The sequence below is a fragment of the Amorphotheca resinae genome, assembly GCF_003019875.1.
Source record: "Amorphotheca resinae ATCC 22711 unplaced genomic scaffold M430scaffold_6, whole genome shotgun sequence".
In the NCBI taxonomy this organism is placed as follows: Eukaryota; Fungi; Ascomycota; class Leotiomycetes; order Helotiales; family Amorphothecaceae; genus Amorphotheca; species Amorphotheca resinae.
In genome coordinates, this window is record NW_020194476.1 from 1872002 (window position 1) to 1890051 (window position 18050).

At 52.1% G+C, this 18050-nt stretch overlaps 7 protein-coding genes across 7 annotated transcripts; 3 read left to right on the top strand and 4 right to left on the bottom strand.

Annotated features, from left to right (window-relative positions):
• Positions 1-386: 386 nt before the first annotated feature.
• On the bottom strand, positions 387-2423 carry M430DRAFT_35246 (hypothetical protein). The gene is made up of 3 exons (XM_024866705.1): positions 1684-2423; positions 928-1562; positions 387-880 (listed from the first exon to the last, which is right to left on the bottom strand). Exons 1-3 carry the CDS (start codon positions 1997-1999, stop codon positions 806-808), a joined length of 1026 nt encoding a protein of 341 aa, XP_024721195.1. The 5' UTR covers positions 2000-2423; the 3' UTR covers positions 387-805.
• M430DRAFT_244488 (hypothetical protein) lies at positions 2126-2533 on the top strand. The gene has a single exon (XM_024865065.1). The coding sequence runs from the start codon at positions 2252-2254 to the stop codon at positions 2480-2482; it is 231 nt and encodes a 76-aa protein (XP_024721196.1). The 5' UTR covers positions 2126-2251; the 3' UTR covers positions 2483-2533.
• Positions 2534-2820: 287 nt separating this feature from the next.
• M430DRAFT_35247 (hypothetical protein) lies at positions 2821-5330 on the top strand. The gene has a single exon (XM_024866706.1). It carries the CDS (start codon positions 2852-2854, stop codon positions 5225-5227), a length of 2376 nt encoding a protein of 791 aa, XP_024721197.1. The 5' UTR covers positions 2821-2851; the 3' UTR covers positions 5228-5330.
• On the bottom strand, positions 5325-9026 carry M430DRAFT_58934 (hypothetical protein). The gene is made up of 4 exons (XM_024868765.1): positions 7970-9026; positions 7862-7924; positions 7303-7815; positions 5325-7257 (listed from the first exon to the last, which is right to left on the bottom strand). The coding sequence occupies exons 1-4, from the start codon at positions 8891-8893 to the stop codon at positions 5722-5724; spliced, it is 3036 nt and encodes a 1011-aa protein (XP_024721198.1). The 5' UTR covers positions 8894-9026; the 3' UTR covers positions 5325-5721.
• A 379-nt stretch (positions 9027-9405) lies between these two features.
• On the bottom strand, positions 9406-10333 carry M430DRAFT_244512 (hypothetical protein). The gene is made up of 2 exons (XM_024865066.1): positions 10233-10333; positions 9406-10116 (listed from the first exon to the last, which is right to left on the bottom strand). Exon 2 carries the CDS (start codon positions 10109-10111, stop codon positions 9497-9499), a length of 615 nt encoding a protein of 204 aa, XP_024721199.1. The 5' UTR covers positions 10112-10116; positions 10233-10333; the 3' UTR covers positions 9406-9496.
• A 1705-nt stretch (positions 10334-12038) lies between these two features.
• On the top strand, positions 12039-12784 carry M430DRAFT_244523 (hypothetical protein). The gene has a single exon (XM_024865067.1). The coding sequence runs from the start codon at positions 12151-12153 to the stop codon at positions 12691-12693; it is 543 nt and encodes a 180-aa protein (XP_024721200.1). The 5' UTR covers positions 12039-12150; the 3' UTR covers positions 12694-12784.
• Positions 12785-15787: 3003 nt separating this feature from the next.
• M430DRAFT_102226 (hypothetical protein) lies at positions 15788-17347 on the bottom strand (the record flags this gene model as incomplete). Its single annotated transcript, XM_024860777.1, has 3 exons — positions 15788-16206; positions 16268-17145; positions 17193-17347. Coding segments are annotated over 3 exons (1452 nt in total), but the record flags the coding sequence as incomplete, so codon positions are not given.
• Between the last annotated feature and the right edge of the window lie 703 nt (positions 17348-18050).

Genomic DNA, 18050 nt, shown 5'->3' on the forward strand with positions numbered 1-18050 from the left:
AAAGCCATTATGACAATTGGTGGTTCAGCCTCTAAATAGTAGTTTCGCACGCAAGTAGCCGGATCGATGTATGAGAAATCAATCAATGATGTCTAAAAGTAGAAAGAATCCGACATTGACTATGAGAAGCTGCGAGAAGTCAGTATATACGTTTGCCGTTCAGAAGGTGGGAAGTGGAAAAGGGATATAAAATACAAAGGCATGGGGAAAAAAAAAGCGGGGGGAGGGGGGGGGGGGCTCATCAGATACCTTACGGAGTAGACTTGGGAGAGCCCGAGGAAGTTGGCAGAAGATGAATTATTGATGGACGTTGAGGGCAATCATCTAAAGTATCAGTCTCACTTGAAAAGCGTCAGACTGCAGTTCACCATGTTCACAGCAGGGGCATCATCACGAATATTAATTGTACTCATGGAATGCTTATTTTGCATTCTGAATTTCTGTCCACATACAGGCCCATCCAGCCGTCTTCCTACCTACCCAGGACTCCCGCTAAAATCAGAAATGCAAAAGCAAGGGGCCGCATAAAAGCGTGCCATCAATCATACATTGAGAGCTGCAAGCCACTGCGGCTGTAGCTTCGAGACCAAAGCCCACAGCTCGGCTGTCTCTCATCAAGCGCTTTTAGGCGAGTGCTCTCCTGTCGCTATGTGCTATCGGCGAGCAATCTCGAGACCATCCAGCAAACGCGAGGTATGGCTCGTCTTGTCAGCTAAGTTTGGTATCGAGTAAACGGGTCATTATCTGCGGCGCCCCGTGACTTGGTATGGGCATGGGATTGGAAAAAAGAAGTCGGGACCGGCATTCATACTCCAACCATGCCTGGACCGTAACTATTTTGCCGCGCAACCGGACCTTGAAAACTGTTTGATTGTATAGTCTTGTTATGTTAGCCGGGTCATGGTGTTGGTATAGCCAAGTACAAACCTTCTTGGGTCGTTTGCGCCCTGTTCTTTCATCGCCATCGCCAGTAGAGTATCCAGTCTCCTGAGCATCATCATCGACAAAGCCCTCGCCATAACCCTCAAAACTTGCATCACCATAGGTACGCTTCTTGATATTTCTCTTTGGACGTGGAACCTCGGGCTTGACTGTGCGGACCCCAGCGGCTTGCGGGGGCTGCTGTGTCTTGACTCCATTCTGAACGCCCTTTGCAGGCTGAGCGGGAGCTGAAGGAGGAACCAGCTCGCCTAGAACACTACTGTTCCACATATCCTTCGGTATTACCCCTCTTGCCATCGTCACAGCCTTACCCAGATTTGCCAAAACTGGTTGTGGTATGCCCGTTTCAATTTCTTTGGATGCCTGGGCATATTGTGCGTTCCATACCTCATCTGGTTGGCACATCATCGAAACTAATGAATTAGGCTCCTCGGCCCCCCTCTTCACCGAGTCGAAATTACCACTCAATTTGAGAACCCTCTTGATATGACCCTTGTATGTCTTACGAACTGTTTTCTTCGAGCCATCTGGGTTGCTCCGGGCAACAGTCTCAGCGAGATCAGTTAGACCGTACCTCTGGAAGAGATCTTCCTTGAGAGGTATTGGAAAAGGCGGATGAGCTGCGCATCAAAGTCCACGTTAACCAGGTACTGTTAATGATGTGCGGGGGGACTTTTGGGTAAGAGTTATGCCCGGCTAGGCGAAGAGAGGGCATATCTCTTAGGAAGAAGGGAGTCTTACGAGTTCTGCAGAGAAGGTATTTTTCGCCCACATCCAAATGGAGGTCTTCAATACGCAGTCTGCTGTCCTCGAGGTGAACCTTCTTCTGATCTCGATCGCCACCGTCTTCAATATCGCGCTTGCGCTTGTTTGAGGGATCCTCTACGTGAGCTGCCTCTGCAACAACATCTGGTGTGGTCGAAGACATGCTGCCGTTTATGCTGTGTGCTGGCGTGGGGAGCGAGCTACCGGTTCGGGGGGATGCCGCGAGCTTCGAAGGAAAGTAAGTGGAATCGTAAGAAGGGCTCTGTGGTGTTTGCGGGAGGTCAGAAGGCATTTCGGTCGTAGATCGGGGAGATCTGAGATTTTCGAATGAATTCGACAAAGAACTTCGCTATTGTATTCGACGAGCAACTAGTATCGTAACTCGTAGGCGCCTGCACCCGCCTCGAGTTTGACCTGGCCTTCGAGGAATTCTGTAATTCTGACCTATCCTCGATACCCTTCTCTCGAATCTCGAAGAACTGTAACCTCGTGCTGCTTCGGCGTCCAGAGGCAAGGGGTGAATGAGTGGAGGAACCCGGGGGGGATGCGGTCGCAGATTCGCTGCCAGTGCGCCCCCGACAACGCTCAGCGACGCCAAATCCTACTTCATACAACTATTCGGGGCGGATGCCAATATCGCGATGGACAGTCGAGGTTGGCGACGCTCTGGTGTTGTGGTGCCGCGGGTGTTGCTGGAGGATCGAGTGAGCTGAGGCTGATGCGACCGGAGTCCTCTCGTAGACCGAGATTCGCGCTAAGAACAAGGGAAGTTTGAGGCTGGGATCACGTGCTTTGCCTGCAGAAGATGGGATGAAAGAGTTGCGCGCGGGGGAAGCGTTATATGTTTCTTTCTTCAACTCAAAGACTTGGAGAAACCCAGATGCGCAATATCAATCTTCATCAGGAGCTACAAATTTATATCCAGAATACAATTCCAAAATCCCGTGCCTTTTGCTTTCAAGTCTCAGCTGTTCCTTCAACCTCGATTAGGTAAGACTTGACGTATTTCATAAGTCTGCCTAATCAGGGATGGCGCATAATCAACTAGCGTGCTGATAAGCGAGATATTTTTCTCGACTATCAAAAACTTCCGATCAGAAAATTGAGGCCCAAACAGTGCAGTCGTGCAATCCAACAGCACAAAATGGCAGAACAACGAAAACGACAACGTTCTGTCGAGGACCATGACGGTCCTGCGGATCTGCATTCTGACAACGAACAAAGTCATCCGCAAAAGAAAGCCCGGAAAGAAACCAATGCCTCAGCACGCAGGTCCCTCTTCGTCCGCTCTCTTCCAGCAATTGCAACCAGCGAAGCTCTGACAGAATTATTCTCCCAGAGCTACCCCCTCAAACACGCAACCGTTGTGCTCGATCCAGCTACCAAGCAATCAAAAGGCTATGGCTTTGTCACGTTCGCAGATGCCGAAGATGCGCAGAGAGCTATGGATGAGTTCAATGGGAAACCTTTCCTTGGCCGAAAGATGAAACTCGAGATTGCACAACCAAGATCAAGAGAGGCGGGGACGAATGGCGTGCTAGGAGCCAAGAAGAAAAGTGCGATTTCTGAAGAAGCTGCTGCGCTAAAGAAGGCTCGGGAGGAGAAGTTGCTTCAAGCTCGAAAACCATCCAAACTCATCATACGCAATCTGCCGTGGAGCATCAAGACACCAGAGCAGTTGACGGAGTTATTCCAGAAGTTTGGAAAGGTGAAGCACGCCAATTTGCCTAAGGTTAAGGATACGCAGGCAGGCTTTGGATTTGTGGTTATGCGAGGCAGGAAAAATGCGGAGAAGGCTTTGGCTACTGTTAATGGAACCGTGGTTGATGGCAGGACACTTGCTGTGGATTGGGCAGTTGAGAAGGAGGTTTGGGAGAGTCAGAACAAGTCCGCTGGGGCTGATGAGGAAGATGCAAAGGACGAGGACTCGGATGGTGGTGCCCCATTGAAGAAAGAGAAACCGGAGTCCGAGAACGAGGAAGATGATGTTGCAAATTTCATGCGCAATCTTGGGGATGAATTGGAATCTGAGCCTGAGAGCGGCGACGAGGATGTGAAAAGCGATGATGAGGATGCTGATATGGATGTTGATATGGATGAAGAGGACGAGGATGATGATGTCTCCACGGACGATGAGGAAAGCGTGGACGAGAAGCCGCAGAAGGAGTTGATCACAGACAATTCTTCAACCCTCTTCATTCGCAATCTCCCCTTTACGACCCTTGATGCCGACCTCAAAGAGCATTTCCAACAATTCGGGCCGGTCAGATACGCCAGAGTTGTCATGGATCGTGCAACCGACCGTCCCCGAGGAACCGGCTTTGTCTGCTTCTTCAAAGTCGAGGATGCAGATAATTGCTTCCGAAATGCACCGCGATATCAGTCCACCGGTGCAAGCGCCAACAAGTTGGCTGAAGGCCCCAAGGTCAAACACTCGGTTCTCCAGAATGAGAATGCCGATTTAACCGGCATGTATACTATCGAAGGCCGAGTCCTCCAAGTAGCCAAAGCCGTGGAGAAGGAAAAGGCGGCCCAACTGACCGAGCTGGGCACAAAGTATCGAGACAACCGCGACAAAGATAAACGCAGGCTGTACCTCCTCTCAGAGGGAACCATCCCATCCGGTACGCCTCTCTATGAAATGCTCGCGCCTTCCGAGATCAAGATGCGCGAGGACAGTGCGAAGCAAAGGAAAAAGCTCATCGAGAATAATCCAACCCTCCATCTCAGTCTAACCCGTCTGTCGATCCGCAACCTACCCCGAAACATCACCTCCAAAGACCTCAAAGCCTTGGCCCGCGAAGCCGTGGTCGGGTTTGCCAAAGACGTGAAAGAAGGCCGTCGCGCCCAATTGTCCAAGGAAGAAGAGGCCCGTGGCGGCGAGGAGATGCGCGAAGCCGAGAAGCAACGAAAAGCCAAAGGCAAAGGAATCGTCCGCCAATCCAAGATCGTCTTCGAAGGCCGCGAAGGCACCAAGGTCCCCGAAGACAGCGGTGCCGGCCGATCCCGCGGCTACGGATTCATCGAGTACAGCAGTCACCGATGGGCATTGATGGGCCTCCGATGGCTCAACGGCCACCAAGTCACCAACTCCTCGGGCAAGAAACAAAGACTCATTGTCGAATTCGCCATCGAGAACGCCCAGGTCGTCCAGCGCCGCAAGGAAAAAGAAGAAAAAGCCCGACAGCGATCAAAGGAGGTCCAGGCCGCGCGCGAGCGCGGCGAGCTCCCGGAGAAGGAAAAGAAACCCCTCGCCAAGACGCCCCTGAAGAAGCCTCGCGTGGCTGCTACCAAACCTGGCATGAAGCTCGCGAAGGGTAAGCCTTTCATCAAGCGTGCGCGACCCGCGAAGGGGGCCAGATCAAGTGACGAGAAAGACAATAACAAACAAGAAAAATCCGAAACCAAAAAATTCAAGCCGGGATTCCCGCCGGGCGAGGAGGGCAGGTTGGCTCGTAGAGAGCAGATCATCCAGAAGAAGCGCATGATGAGGAGGAACAGGAAGAAGGGCTCTGCGTAATGAATCATCTTATCTTATCTTGTTGCCGCTTATGGCTCTTGAAGATACCATTGTTGTTGTTGAATTCCATTTTTTTTTAAATTTTATTTATTTATGTGTCTGCTTGCTTGCTTAGATATGCTTTTATTGCACGCCTGTGTGTGTGTGCTTCTGTGATATCTTGATTCAACCTTACTTCCTACCCACGCCCTCCTTCCTAACACCAAGCAACCATATATCTATCTATCTATCCCATCCACCCACTATACAAACAAATACAAGCCCGGAAATGATAAATAATAGGAACAGCACACACTCCGCTACTAGCACACATGTACCTATATCCCTGGGTCCCGCCATCTCAGGACTAAATCCTAGTTTACATTCGGTATTCCTCCTTTTTTTTCTTCTCTCTCTTTCTTTCCTTTCTTTTGCTTCCATCCGATCAATACCTCCCTTTTCCCCCCTCTCCTTCCTTCGCTGATTACTATACAACGAATCTTCTAAATCTCCATCTAGAACCCCATTGCCCCATCTAACCCCTCACCCCCTCCCATCCCCTCAAACAGATCTTCCGTCCCCATCCCGCCTCCCATCCCGCCTCCCATTCCTCCATCCATCCCTCCCCCCATTCCTCCCCCCATCCCCCCACCTCCCATGTACCCACTCATCAACTCCCTCTCCACCTCCATCGCATCCTGCATGCTCGCCCCTCCAACCGGCACCACCGCCTGCGCCTCCACCCTTCGATACAGCCGCACCACCGTCTCCGCCTGGAACACGTCCTGCTTATACGTCCGCGGCGCCTGCTCCGCCTCCATCTTCAGCGCCTCGCGCAGGCTCATCCTGCGCTGCGGCCGCACCGCCGCCGTCCCGGACCCGAGCAGCTGTTCGAGCCCCGCCGCCGCCGACGACTCCCAGGTCGCCGCGTCCGGAGCGCAGATGATGGCCGTCGCGACGTCGAGGACCGCGGGCCCGTTGCCCGCCTCTGTTTGCGCCTTCACCTCGTCGATGATGGTGTGCAGGAGGCGCCGCGCGCCGAGCAGCTTCAGACCCACCAGGATCTGCCGGTGCGTGTAGTTTGCCGGGTTGATGTTCATGCCGGGGTTCAGGCCCCAGTGCACGAGGCCGCTGATCGTGTTTTTGATGGCGACGGTGAGGCCGCCGCCGGGCGTGCTGGTCCAGGATTCCAGTTCCGTGTGGTCGCTGGCGCCGCGCCGCTCCCAGCCGAGATTGCCGCGGAGCGCTTTGGAGAGGGGCTCGATGTCCTGGCGTTGCGGTTCCGCGCGCTGGAGCCAGCGGAGGCTGTGCTCGAGGTTCTTGGCGATGATGTTGATGACCGAGTTGAGCATCTGCGACGCTTCGATGTTGTTGGAGATGGAGGCGGAGTTGGTGACGAGGGCGGAGAGGATCTGGAGTACGGCGTTGGCATCGCCGCGGGACTCCCAGAGGTGGGAGGCGAGCCAGGTGATGGCGGGAATGAGGGAGGGGAGGAGGAAAGGCTCGACGAATAGTTCTAAGCCGCCTTTGAGTGTCTCGTCCGAGAGGTAATTTGTCGAACATGCCAGTGCAATGTGGTGGAATAAGGTAGGAACGAGGAGGTGGAAATCTTGGGGCGGGCACGAGGACATGAGTTCATCACCAAGCCCGCCGCTCTCATGGTCAAAGAGGCCGCGGATCCAGCCGTCCAGATGGTTCTGCTCCTGTTCTGTCAGGTTCTCCATAGCACGGGATAATTGGCCTTGGTTCAGGAGCTTGGCGACGAAAGAGGAAGAGGAGCGGATCCCGAGGTCGGCAGTTGATAGGTTGTACCGGTGTACAAAGGAGAGAACGAGAAGGAGGATGGCGCCAAATTCTTCATAGACTGGTTGGTACTCGACTTGGTCTTCGTCGTAGTGCCAATTATCTAGCAGGTCGCAAATAGGTTGCAGGATCGTGATGGGCTTATCGAACAGCAGCATGATATCCAAAGTTGACGACTTCCGAGCTAGTAAACTGCAAATAGTCTTCAGAGTCATCGTCTCCTTATTGCTACACAGCCTTCCAATAATCTGTGACTGTCAGCATAGTCTAACAGGGGTGAGGACAGCACGTACTTCTGTAATTGCCTGGCTGACCGCCCCAACATTCCCATCCATGTGCTCCAACTCATCAATCATACCCTCGACCTTTTCCGGGTCGGACAAGCACTGCTGCACGAGCTCCTCCTTCACATATCTTCCACCCGCCGGTAAGCTCTGCATCGGGATGTCACCAAGCAGAGTCTCAATACTCGATTCCTCGAGCAAGCCATGCAAACAACATGCAAAGCAGAAGTCCTGACGCACAGAATCCGAAAACATATCATTACTACTCGACTCATCAAAGAGTGTCGAGAGCGTTGGGAAGACGTTAGTATCTACGTGATTCAGGGCTTCCGTGATGCAGTACTCGGCAGTGAGGGGTGGGAAGAACGATGCCGAGAGGGTGGTGAGGAGCAGAGGGACTTTATTAATAAGAAATGAGCGTAGGATGGTCGTCGTCTGCGCGCGTTCATTGTGAAGTTTGGCATTGGCCAAGATGTCGAAGGATGCAAGAATAAGATCGATGCTTGTAGATTGCACGTCGCCCTAATCGAATCAGCAATGATGCCTTCTCACACACCACCGAACCTACCTGATATCGATTATGTAGATATGCAAACAAGGCATTATCATCAATGAGCGGCCTTCCCACAAGCTATACCCAGTTAGCAGAGCTCTTTACGATGTGGGGACGACGTACCAAAGCATTCAAATATATATACAACCCCGCCCTCGAATTCATAGTTGGTAGATCCGGAACCACCATACTATCGACGCCCAACCCCATGCCCTCCTCCAAGATATCATCAATCTCCTTCCCCGCCTCATTCTTCTTCCCTACCGGCTCCATCGCCGCCAGCGTCTGCGTCCGGAACAGCTCGAGCCGCCCCGCCGTCTGCGCACTGCTCTGCACCAACAACGGCACCAGCCCCGCCAGCGCCTTCGCCAGCTGCGTCCTGACCTCCCGCGCTCCTTTCGTCCCCAGCATCTGCACCACGCGCCCATTATCCACCACGGCGACCACCAGCACCCCCAGCGCTACCCCCGCGTTATTCATCTCTTCCGCGAGCGGATGTCCTCCCAGGCCCAGCATCTCGTTCGCCCCGTGGCCCGCCCGCGTCACCATCTGCATCCACGCAACGCACGCCCGCACCAGTTCCGCCGCCTCCTGAGCCCCGCGTGGTGTCTTCCCCGCGCTGACCGCCCCCGCAAGCCGATAGAACAGCATCTCATCCACGGCGTATGAATTCGTCCATCTCCTCCTCCTCCCTTCTCCCCCGACTTGTCCTGCCTGTTTGGCCTCCCGCTCCGCGCCCATAGCCTGGGCCCCTTCTTCCCCCTCCCCAGCCACAACCCCAAATGTCGAGTATCTCCTCAGTGCCCCTAGGATTCCCACGAGGTTCACGAGCCCCAGGTCCAGCAGCGCCTGCAGATACCGTGGGACCCGCGGGTCTAGCGAGCCATGGTTGGTGCTCGTGGGCCGCAGAAAGAGATCGGCGAGGTAGGAACTGGGGGCGGGGTGTTTGGCGGCGAGTAGCTCAGCGTAAGATGTGAAGGTTTCCGGGTCGAGGCGCGTCGCGAGGCTGCGCGTGAGGAGTTGGCTCCAGGGCTCGGTGGATGACATGGTGTCGGGATGTGCGATTGAGTTTTCGGGAGGCGTAGTTTACATTATCATTACTGTTCGACGGGGAGAATTGAGACCTGATATATGTGTGAAGTGATGTGCAGGTGTTGCGATGGGTTTGGTGGTGTTGAAGAGTGAGGTTGCAGGGTTGGTGGGAGTGGAGTGGAGCGGGTGTCGAGCTTGTGCGCGGACGGAAGCGGAATATCTTGGCAGCCTTCTCTCGTCAGCCCCGCGCAACGAGGGGTGGAATCGCGTATCAGACGCAAGAAAGGGGAAACAGACGCGGTTCTACGAAGCTGTTACAGAGTACATTCGACGACGATTGCATTGCAGAGATGCTGGGAGCTATAGAATACTTATTGTTTGGGCTAGAAAGACGACTTTATGACATTAATCCCCCCCCTGGTGTACCAAGCGGCTGATCACCCACCGCCCACCTAGCAAGTGCTCCAAGTGCTCCAAGTGCTCCAAAGAAGACAATCGTATCATGGCCTATATCACGTCTCTCTCTCCCGTCGTCTTTTACCGACGAGCGTCATTCCAAAGCATAGTTCAAGAGAGCCTCCCCTTCCAGAGCATCACGCCGAGATATCATCAGATTCATCACCGAGATTTCCGCTTTATGATCTCTGGTGATCGAGGCCCCAGCATCCAATCCTGCATGGCTAGCCACTCACTCCATGTGGCCTCCGCGGCCTGGATCTCATCCTCCGTGGCCTCCCTCAGCGGGGTCAAGAACGGACAGCTCTCGTCCGGCGACAGATCATAGGCCTGCTTGACCTTCATCCAGCTGGTGCTCTTCGCGGCAAACAGATAATTCCTCCGCTCGACATCGTGCAAAGACCCAATGCCCCCAACCCAATCTTCGCCAAAGAACCCCCGTAAGATCTCGGGCGAATCGTGACCCGTAGCTACTAACCGTCGGATGTATGGGAGTAACGAGACGACTTGCGCGGGCCCGGCGTTGTTCCCCGATGGTGGTTTCGCTCGTCCAGCCGCCCCTGTTGGACTAGGGCTCGCGGACGCAGAAGATATTACTGGATCTGGGGATCTCTGATATGGGAGTCGGATATTCATGTATGCGGCCAGAGCTTGCACGGGTGTGCTGTGCTGGGCGTGGTCGAGGAAATAGCGGTAGCATGATTGAAACTGCGGATACCACTCGGCGAGGTTGACGTCGGGTTTGGATTGACGGGAATGGGAGGTTGAAGAGGACATCTTTGCTGATAGCGGCGCGGTGGTTAGCAAATGCTCTCGTGTGAGGTAGCTCGTCGGGAGCTGGAGACACAGGAGATGCGCTTCAGAGTTACCAACCTGTACCGAGCGGAATCTCACATACAGAGAGAACCGGAAATGGCTCCCCGCGCACTCCGACTTTCTTGAGCTGGTTGAGAAGCACTTTTCAGCGCAAGAGGTAAAGGGATGACGACGATCGTGAGACAGGAGGGTAGCGACTATCTAGTGTCTACAAGACCCGATCCAGGATACAAGATGTCAAGATGTCAAGAGCCGAGAAGCTAGACGCGATGATCCAGGGAGGCAATCGATGAGGGCTGATGGTTCTGACCGGGGCACGAGGATAGGGTTTGGAACAGCATATCTGGTGGCGGCGGGAACGGTGGGGTGGGGGCCTTCTTATATGTCCGTGAGGGCGATGCGGCGCAAGGTGAAGGAGGAGGAAGAGCAGGGTGGAGCGTTTGAGGCACAATGCATGGTCTGGCGGATGGCGGATGGCGTATTGCGGATAGTGTGTATGGTTGTGGTCCGGTGGAGAGGGGATTGGATTCGCCGTTGGGGTGGCCTGGTGCTGGTGCTGGTGCTGGAGCTGGTGGAGAGGGGAGAAATGAACGAGAAAGATGTTTTTTGTTTCCGGGTGAAAGTGAGATTATTCCGCCGCGGGCCCAAGGAGCGAGGCCATCCCCTCCCTGGTGCTTGGGTCAGTTCCCAAGTTCCCCTAGCCTTGCTGTTGTCGTCCTAGTTGCTAGTTGAACTGTCGTTCCTAGTTCTGCTGGACCCTGGACTACTCCTTGACTGCTTGAGCCCACGAGAGCGCTTCCCCTGGTCGAGGGCGTTGGCGGCAGGCCATGCTCTGGTAGATGATGGGCATTGATGGGTCGATGGGGACGGGTTCGACCAAGGGCTGGTCCAGTCGGAGCACGTTGTTGCAGCTGGTGAGGTTGTGGTGGGGTTGGCGGCCAAGCAGAGGCGCTTTGGGAGGAAGGGGGACGGCCTGTCGTAAGGAGTAATAATTAGGATGATTATAAATGAAACAATTCAAATCAGATTAGAGGAAAAGAATACAGAGTAAAAGCTTAAACAAGCAATAAAGCAAGAGTAATATAAAAGTCAAAATAAAGACAACCGTAACAATAGTGTCTATGCTTGTCAAGGCGTAATAATCCCCGATCCGCCTATCCTGACTTGTCTACGCGTGGAAGCGGTGGCCGAGGGCCTCTACAGTAAAAAGACAAGAGACTAAGAGTAATCAGTCTTGAAAGAGCGCATCTCTTGAACAGGTTTCTAACTTCAAAGGGTTGTCCTTCTAAACTAACGGTCTGAGGAATTCAAAAATAATTCCTCTCACGCTTCCCCTAAGTTCCTAACAATTCCCCCTAAAGAGCCACCCCCCACAGAATTCTACCACTTGAGACTTGACAGGCGCGCGTAGTGACTGATGGCGGGCAAGACTACCCTCGAACTACACTTGAACGTACAGTAGCAGCGACAGTAGTCAAGTTCTGGGGCCTGGGCGAGCTGAATTACGTGCGTGGGCTTCCAGGGCCAGGGGGCGAGGGGGCCTCTTGCTGGTGCTGGTGCTGGTGCTGGGGCGGGCCCCTGGTCTTGATCGTCCATGATCGCCCTCTCCACCAGGTTCAACTTCCAGCAGCATCAGCTTCCCCATCGTCATGATCACCACGCAGTCTCTCTCCTCCACAGTACGGAGGATAGGTAGGTACGCACAGACGGAATATATCCAGTCTCTCCCGAATGATCCTCTTCCTTGGCCTCCCTTCTCCCCGTCCCACCGGTCCATCGTTGCGCAACTTGCGCTGTTCTAGGAGCCACAGACAGACAGACAATCAATCATGGTAGTATTCTGCAGTGAAAGCTGTCTCGTGTCGACTCTCCTTCTCTTCTGCCGGCTACTTGCATGCGGCCCCGCGTCTCTGGATCTCGGGCGGCACGGGCAGAGGCCAGCTCTGAAAGTCAAACATCGGTGAAGCGCAGAGACACGCCTCATAGTGCATACACCATCCATGCTATGCCATGCCATGCCATGCCAGACCACTGTCAGTACAACGCCTGTAGATACCGTACAATGCTGTCGTCCATTCCCCCTCGAACAAACCAACCTATGCCCGAGTCTCTGGAGACAATCGACAGACATCCAAACCAGGGCGAGCGCCCCATCCCCATCCCCATCCTCATCCCAGGAACCCGACGATCGTATCCTGGACGCCCCTCCATCCCCAATAATCCACCCTGATCCGATCGTGATCGATGCGCTGATGATATGCCGAGCAGATAGCGTTGTAGCTGGGCCAGGGTCCCGCCTGAGACGACGCCCCAGCAATAATGTCGCGCGCGTGGCCTCTCTCTCTCTCCGTCTAGCAGCTATCTCTGTCTCTCCCACCACGCCTCACATCATCATCGCATCGCATGCGCATCGCATCGCAGCACGCCGTCGATCTTTCAGAACCTTGGGGTCCGCTACGACCCCTACCCAGCTGAAGCCTTGCTGCTGGGGTCTCGTCGGTTGGACCGGCCTGTCGGAAGGCGGGGCGGCGGCGTGGACTTGAGATGCGCGAGTCCGAATGTCACGATGATGGACTTTTTTTTTGTTTCTGTAACCAATCCCGAATTCTGAAACGTCTCGTCGAATCCGAGGCTTGGGATTCGGATTTTTTCTTTTTTTTTTTCTCTCTTTTTTTTCCTCTCCTTTTCTCCTTTTCTTGCTTTTATTTTTCTTTTTTTCCCTCTAATTATTACCGTTGTTTATGAGGAGAGGCGAGAGGTTAGTTAGACAGAACTATCGGTTAAGAATGTCTGGCTTTCAAATCCCGTTGAACACTGGTTGGTGAAGAGTAATCTATACAGAGTTCAACTACTCTGTTTATTATATTAATGTAATAAACATATATGATATATGTCTCAGGAATTCAAATTTACATACACGGTACACCTACCTTACATCTAGTGTATCAGTATCTATCTCATATAAGCGCCCTCCATTCCCCTTTTCGGCCAAAACCTGAAGCCGTCAAGAGGTCGACAGTTGACCTGAAGTCAAGCATATCCCTTCCCGTCCCTCCTGATCCTCGCCCCGGCCCGTCCCAAGACCGTTCCCTTAACCAGCGAACTACTCACTACTACTGCTCCTATAGTTCTGCACCCCAACGAACAAGCAGAGAATCCCTCGACGACATCAATCAATAATCAGCAATCAAAACCCAAGAGCAGCGTCCATGGCCAGTCCCGGATGCCCTCCCCCCCGTCGTCCCTAACTCACTCACTTGCCAAGCCACCGCCACACACCACCACGGATTTATGCTTATCTGACCACGCTCTCGGTACCAAACTCTCTCCCTCCCTCCTCGATCTCGGGAAGCGCCACTAGATCTCCCCTCCAGATAGCGTGCCACTGCCATCCAGGTAAGTAGTGAGTAGTAGCGGTGTAGCTGAGATCGATTGCCGGCTTTGCTCGGGATGTTCGGGACTGGCAGGGGGGGTGGGAGGTCCCCCCCGTCGTGAATCCTTCGAGATACATTTTTTTTTTTTTTTCGAGGGGAAGGGGAAGAGGAAGAAATGCAAATAGCTTCGATGCCCCGCCCGTTCGATCGCGGATGGCGGGTAAGTAGCAAAGAAAGCAAGCAAGCAAGCCCTAAGATAGTTTGGTTAGTCAAGGTAGTTAGTCCGTCTCCAGCGTGTGTGTGCGGTAGTAGTATCCAGCTATACATGACAGACAGACAGACATCCATCAGGAATGCCATGTGCGCACCTTTCAAACGTACCTAGCTATACCCGCAACACCACTTACATCATGAAGATCATCATGTTGATCCTCCCCACTCGATTTCGATTCGATAACACAGAAATATAATTCTTCCTCCAATATTATTCTTCAACGCTATGCTATGAAAAGCATGAAGCCAAGGGGCCAAATGATCCTTGCACAGCTCAAGGAGGGAGAACCCACGCGCGCCGGTCCCCGCCCCGCCCCGCCAAGCGAGCGAATCCCGCTGCCTGAGCCGAACATGTCCGCATCTGCACACCTGTGTCAGGTTTTTGCGCTGTGCAGGCCCTTTTTGTTTTGTTTTTGTTTCTATGATTTCCCAATTCCAATAAATAAATTAGAAAATAAATTAGAAAAATAAATGGAGAATAAAATAAAATAAATAGATAATCAATATTTTAATCCAGGGCGTTAACAAAGAATTCTATAGAATAATGAGGAATTGTGAAAAATAGATGTGATACCTCACCGCACCGCACCCGTTCATATCTATGATTTATCCAATATCCACTGCACTATCCACCGCTCCCAGCACATCCGCAACGTAAGAATCCCTGTCCCGCTGAGGCCACCCCGCCCACTACTACTGCAAGGAACTCAGCCTTGCGGCTCCAACGGCGTTCATACCTCTTCGGATCTAGTGGCGCAGAACAGAACTGAACAGAATCTGTGTTTGTGTGTTGAGTAATCGTGGGACGGGGGGCCGGATCGAGGGGGGCGGATGCTTGGTGCCGACGCTGATGATATTGATGCTGTGGTGGGGCACGTGAGAAGGGGCAAAGAGAGGGGACTCAGGGGAGGCATGGGAGAAGGAAATCATATTATTATGTATCAATGGAATTCACATGTCTTTGATATATTCCTGTTTTTATCCAGTGCTGGAGGGGGGGATCCATAAAAGTCAGCTCCCATATATTCATTCTCATTCCCCTCCTCCTCTATCTTTCATTCCACCCTCCAGCTTTCCACCTCTTCCCTATTCTCTCCCATCCTTTCTTTCTCTACTTTATCCAAGGCTAAAAGCTGAATCCTTCCAATAAAATAACGCATTCATATCCGTGAACATCCGTACAATAATACATCACATCTTCTCTCCCCATTGTTGTCTCGCTACCCCTTTCGCCCCTATTATTTATTTCTTCGCTACCCCTTTCCTCGAGCTAATCGCACTCCCTTCTAGTGATCCAGACTTACCTAGGTACCTTACCTGCCTTAGGTACGCCCTCCCCTTTCTTACCCCTCACATGACCAACAATCCTCCCTCTTATTGAAATTCTTCTTTTCGCGTTAACTTCCAAGCCGGAAAGATAATGATTTCCTCAGCTTTCTTAAATAGTCGGATCGCTGCTTATTCAAAATATAGAAGAAGCGCTGCTTTGTGAACCTATGATTTTGATTTTATCTTTTATTTATTTTATTTTATTTAATATTTTTACTTCTGGTTTTCAAGGTGATATGGGGACTCTGGATGTGAGCGGATGAGGTAGTCCAATGCCGCTTTGGATATCCATATGAAAGAAAAGTCGTCAAGGGTAGGAATCGAGGATGAAGTAGAATAGGAGTATCTCCAGGGATATAACATTAGGAAAGGATACTGTGCTACCACATAAGCCCGGCTCAGATATAGAAAGTTTATCAAACAACAGTGATAAGATCTTAATCTTCTACCTTCTGATCCATGCTATCAAATCATAACTCATAAAAGCTAGCAGGTAGGATGCTCCCATCTAAGCTCCAAACTCTTGCAAATCCACCTGATGTATAAGGAAAAACAACCCTGCCTCTCTAATCTGGTATCATCACGAACCTCCTCTATCCCATTTGAACGTTTCAATCCCTTTCCCATTTCCCATCCTCCTAAGCAAAGACAAACAAAAATACTACCATCCAAACTGCTCGCAATGCAACATCACACTCCTATCCCCCTTCCCCACCACCCCCGCCACCGCCCTCCTAATCTCGACCATCAACCCGTCCGGCCCACACGCCGCCACGATCAACGTCTCCTGCATACCCGTCCGCGATACGATTTCCTGGATCCGCGCCGCGATGTCTGGACGTCCCCGGACGATTGATTTCTCAAATGTGGAGCTGGAAATCGATGAGATTGTTTTTTCGGGGCTGTGTTTCTCCGGGTCGTGGGTACTTGGGCTGGTGAGGGAGGCGCTGTCGTTTTTGTTGTTGTCGTCCTTGGGAATAGGGAATGGGGAGTGGGTTGCGCGGGTGATGTGGATGGTGACGGAGATATGAGGGGAGGCGTTGAGTTCTGTGAGTTCTTTGGCGAACCACCCTTGTTGTTCTAGGGAAGTATTAATTGTTGTTACTCTTGAGAAGAAGAGCAAAGGAAAGGAGTTGCTCACCATATTCTCTAATAATCCAAATGAAATGGATGACTGGTTTCTTCGTCAACTTATCCATCTTCCGGATCAGACTGAGAGCTGTCCCAAATGTAAAACTAGCTCCGCTCCCACCAGCAACCAGAACCACATGGTCGAATTTAGAGAAGTTAGGGAGCGTCCCATAAGGACCGTCACAAGAAGCTCTCAGCACAGCACCCGGATTCTCAGAAGCGAAAGACAACAAGTCTTTAGTGAAGCCGTCGTGTGCTGAAATGACAAGTTCTAGTGGATTGGTTGATACGATAGTGAAAGGGTGTGTTTCCACGGCCCTGATCTTCGGGACCCACAGGAATACGTGTGAGCCAGATACGGCTCTCCACGGTGTGCGGCGGACCACGACTCTGACTCCTCCGTGCGGCAACGGATTAATAGTGGCAGTGTTTCCGAGAGCCAGCGAACTGATCTTAACAATGCGATAGAGGCGATCCAGAGCCCAGATGCAAGCCGTAAAGATAAAGACATAGACAGCTTTCAGACCAAGATAGGGTCGATGAAGACCGAGTGAGATCATGATAAGCATGAACATGATGACATGGACCCCGTAGAATACCTCGTAGTATCTCTTTCTTAGGGTAAGAGCGGTGGTTAGTATTATGAGGAGTGTGAACCCTGCAACTATTCCCATGACCTGAGGGCGCAGCAACATTATTTTGAGAGCGTTAGCTTGAGACAGGGTGGCGAGAGAGACGACGGCGTGGAGGAGGCCGGAAAAGACCGTGCAGTACCCCGCTGCCTGATGAAGGATATTCAGACGTTCGTAAGAGTAGGCTGTTAAGAAAGCGAGAGGGGTGTTCTTCAACGCCAGAAATACGATGAGCGCCATATTGCAGGCCGTAATCCTGATATTGTCAATCCGTTGATAGCTTCCAGAATAGATACAACTTACCAGCCCATCCTCCCCGCGAAGCTACCTGGTAGGTCGCCATGAAGGTTTTGAAACATGAGCGTAAAGTTAATGGCAACGTAGACTAGGAAGACAAGTGCATGTCCTGTACTTGTGAACCCGGGAAACTTTCGGAGCAGCACACTTCTCACAGCCCTGCAGCAGGATCTTAGAGACGTTTCGATCCTCCAGAGGGATACTTACCTCGATATGATAATGAAGGGCCTTGATAAGGCATTCTCGTTATCAGATCGGTGATCTTGTAGTATGTTTCCTATCCAGTGGAAAATTGTGAATACTGCCATCAGCCCCAACATTGAAGCAGCAAAGTAGGCAGCCGTCTTCTCGTGCGATTTTTGTGCAATGGCTCTGGCAGCCTGCTCTGCTGCCTCCGCTGACGACATAGGGCCAGATGCCGTGCTCATGATGAATGGGAAAGCTGCGAGGGATAACAGACAGAGTGGAAGTATTTGAGTTGAAGGAAAATATCAAGGAGACAAGTGGCAATGCTATAAATGTTTGGTCCAGAACTATCTCATCGATAAGACTGAGGGGTCTCCATTGGGGACCCAGCCCAAACGGTGGGAGCCGAAGACCAGGAGCCTGATGTAGCAACTGGGAACATGCCCAATAACATCCTTGGTCAGAGGTCGTTCTGATACCCAAGCCAAGCATTGCGTCTGCGATATACCCAAGAAGATTTGATAGATTATCCCTATTCGAAACGGTCTTGACTCGGATTTTACGTAGACTGTACTACGCCTATAATGATAGATCTTTGAACAGATCCAAGTCAACATACTCGAAGGAACAATTATCGAGAAGTTTACCAGAGGTAAGGATAAACTCTCCTTGAGATCT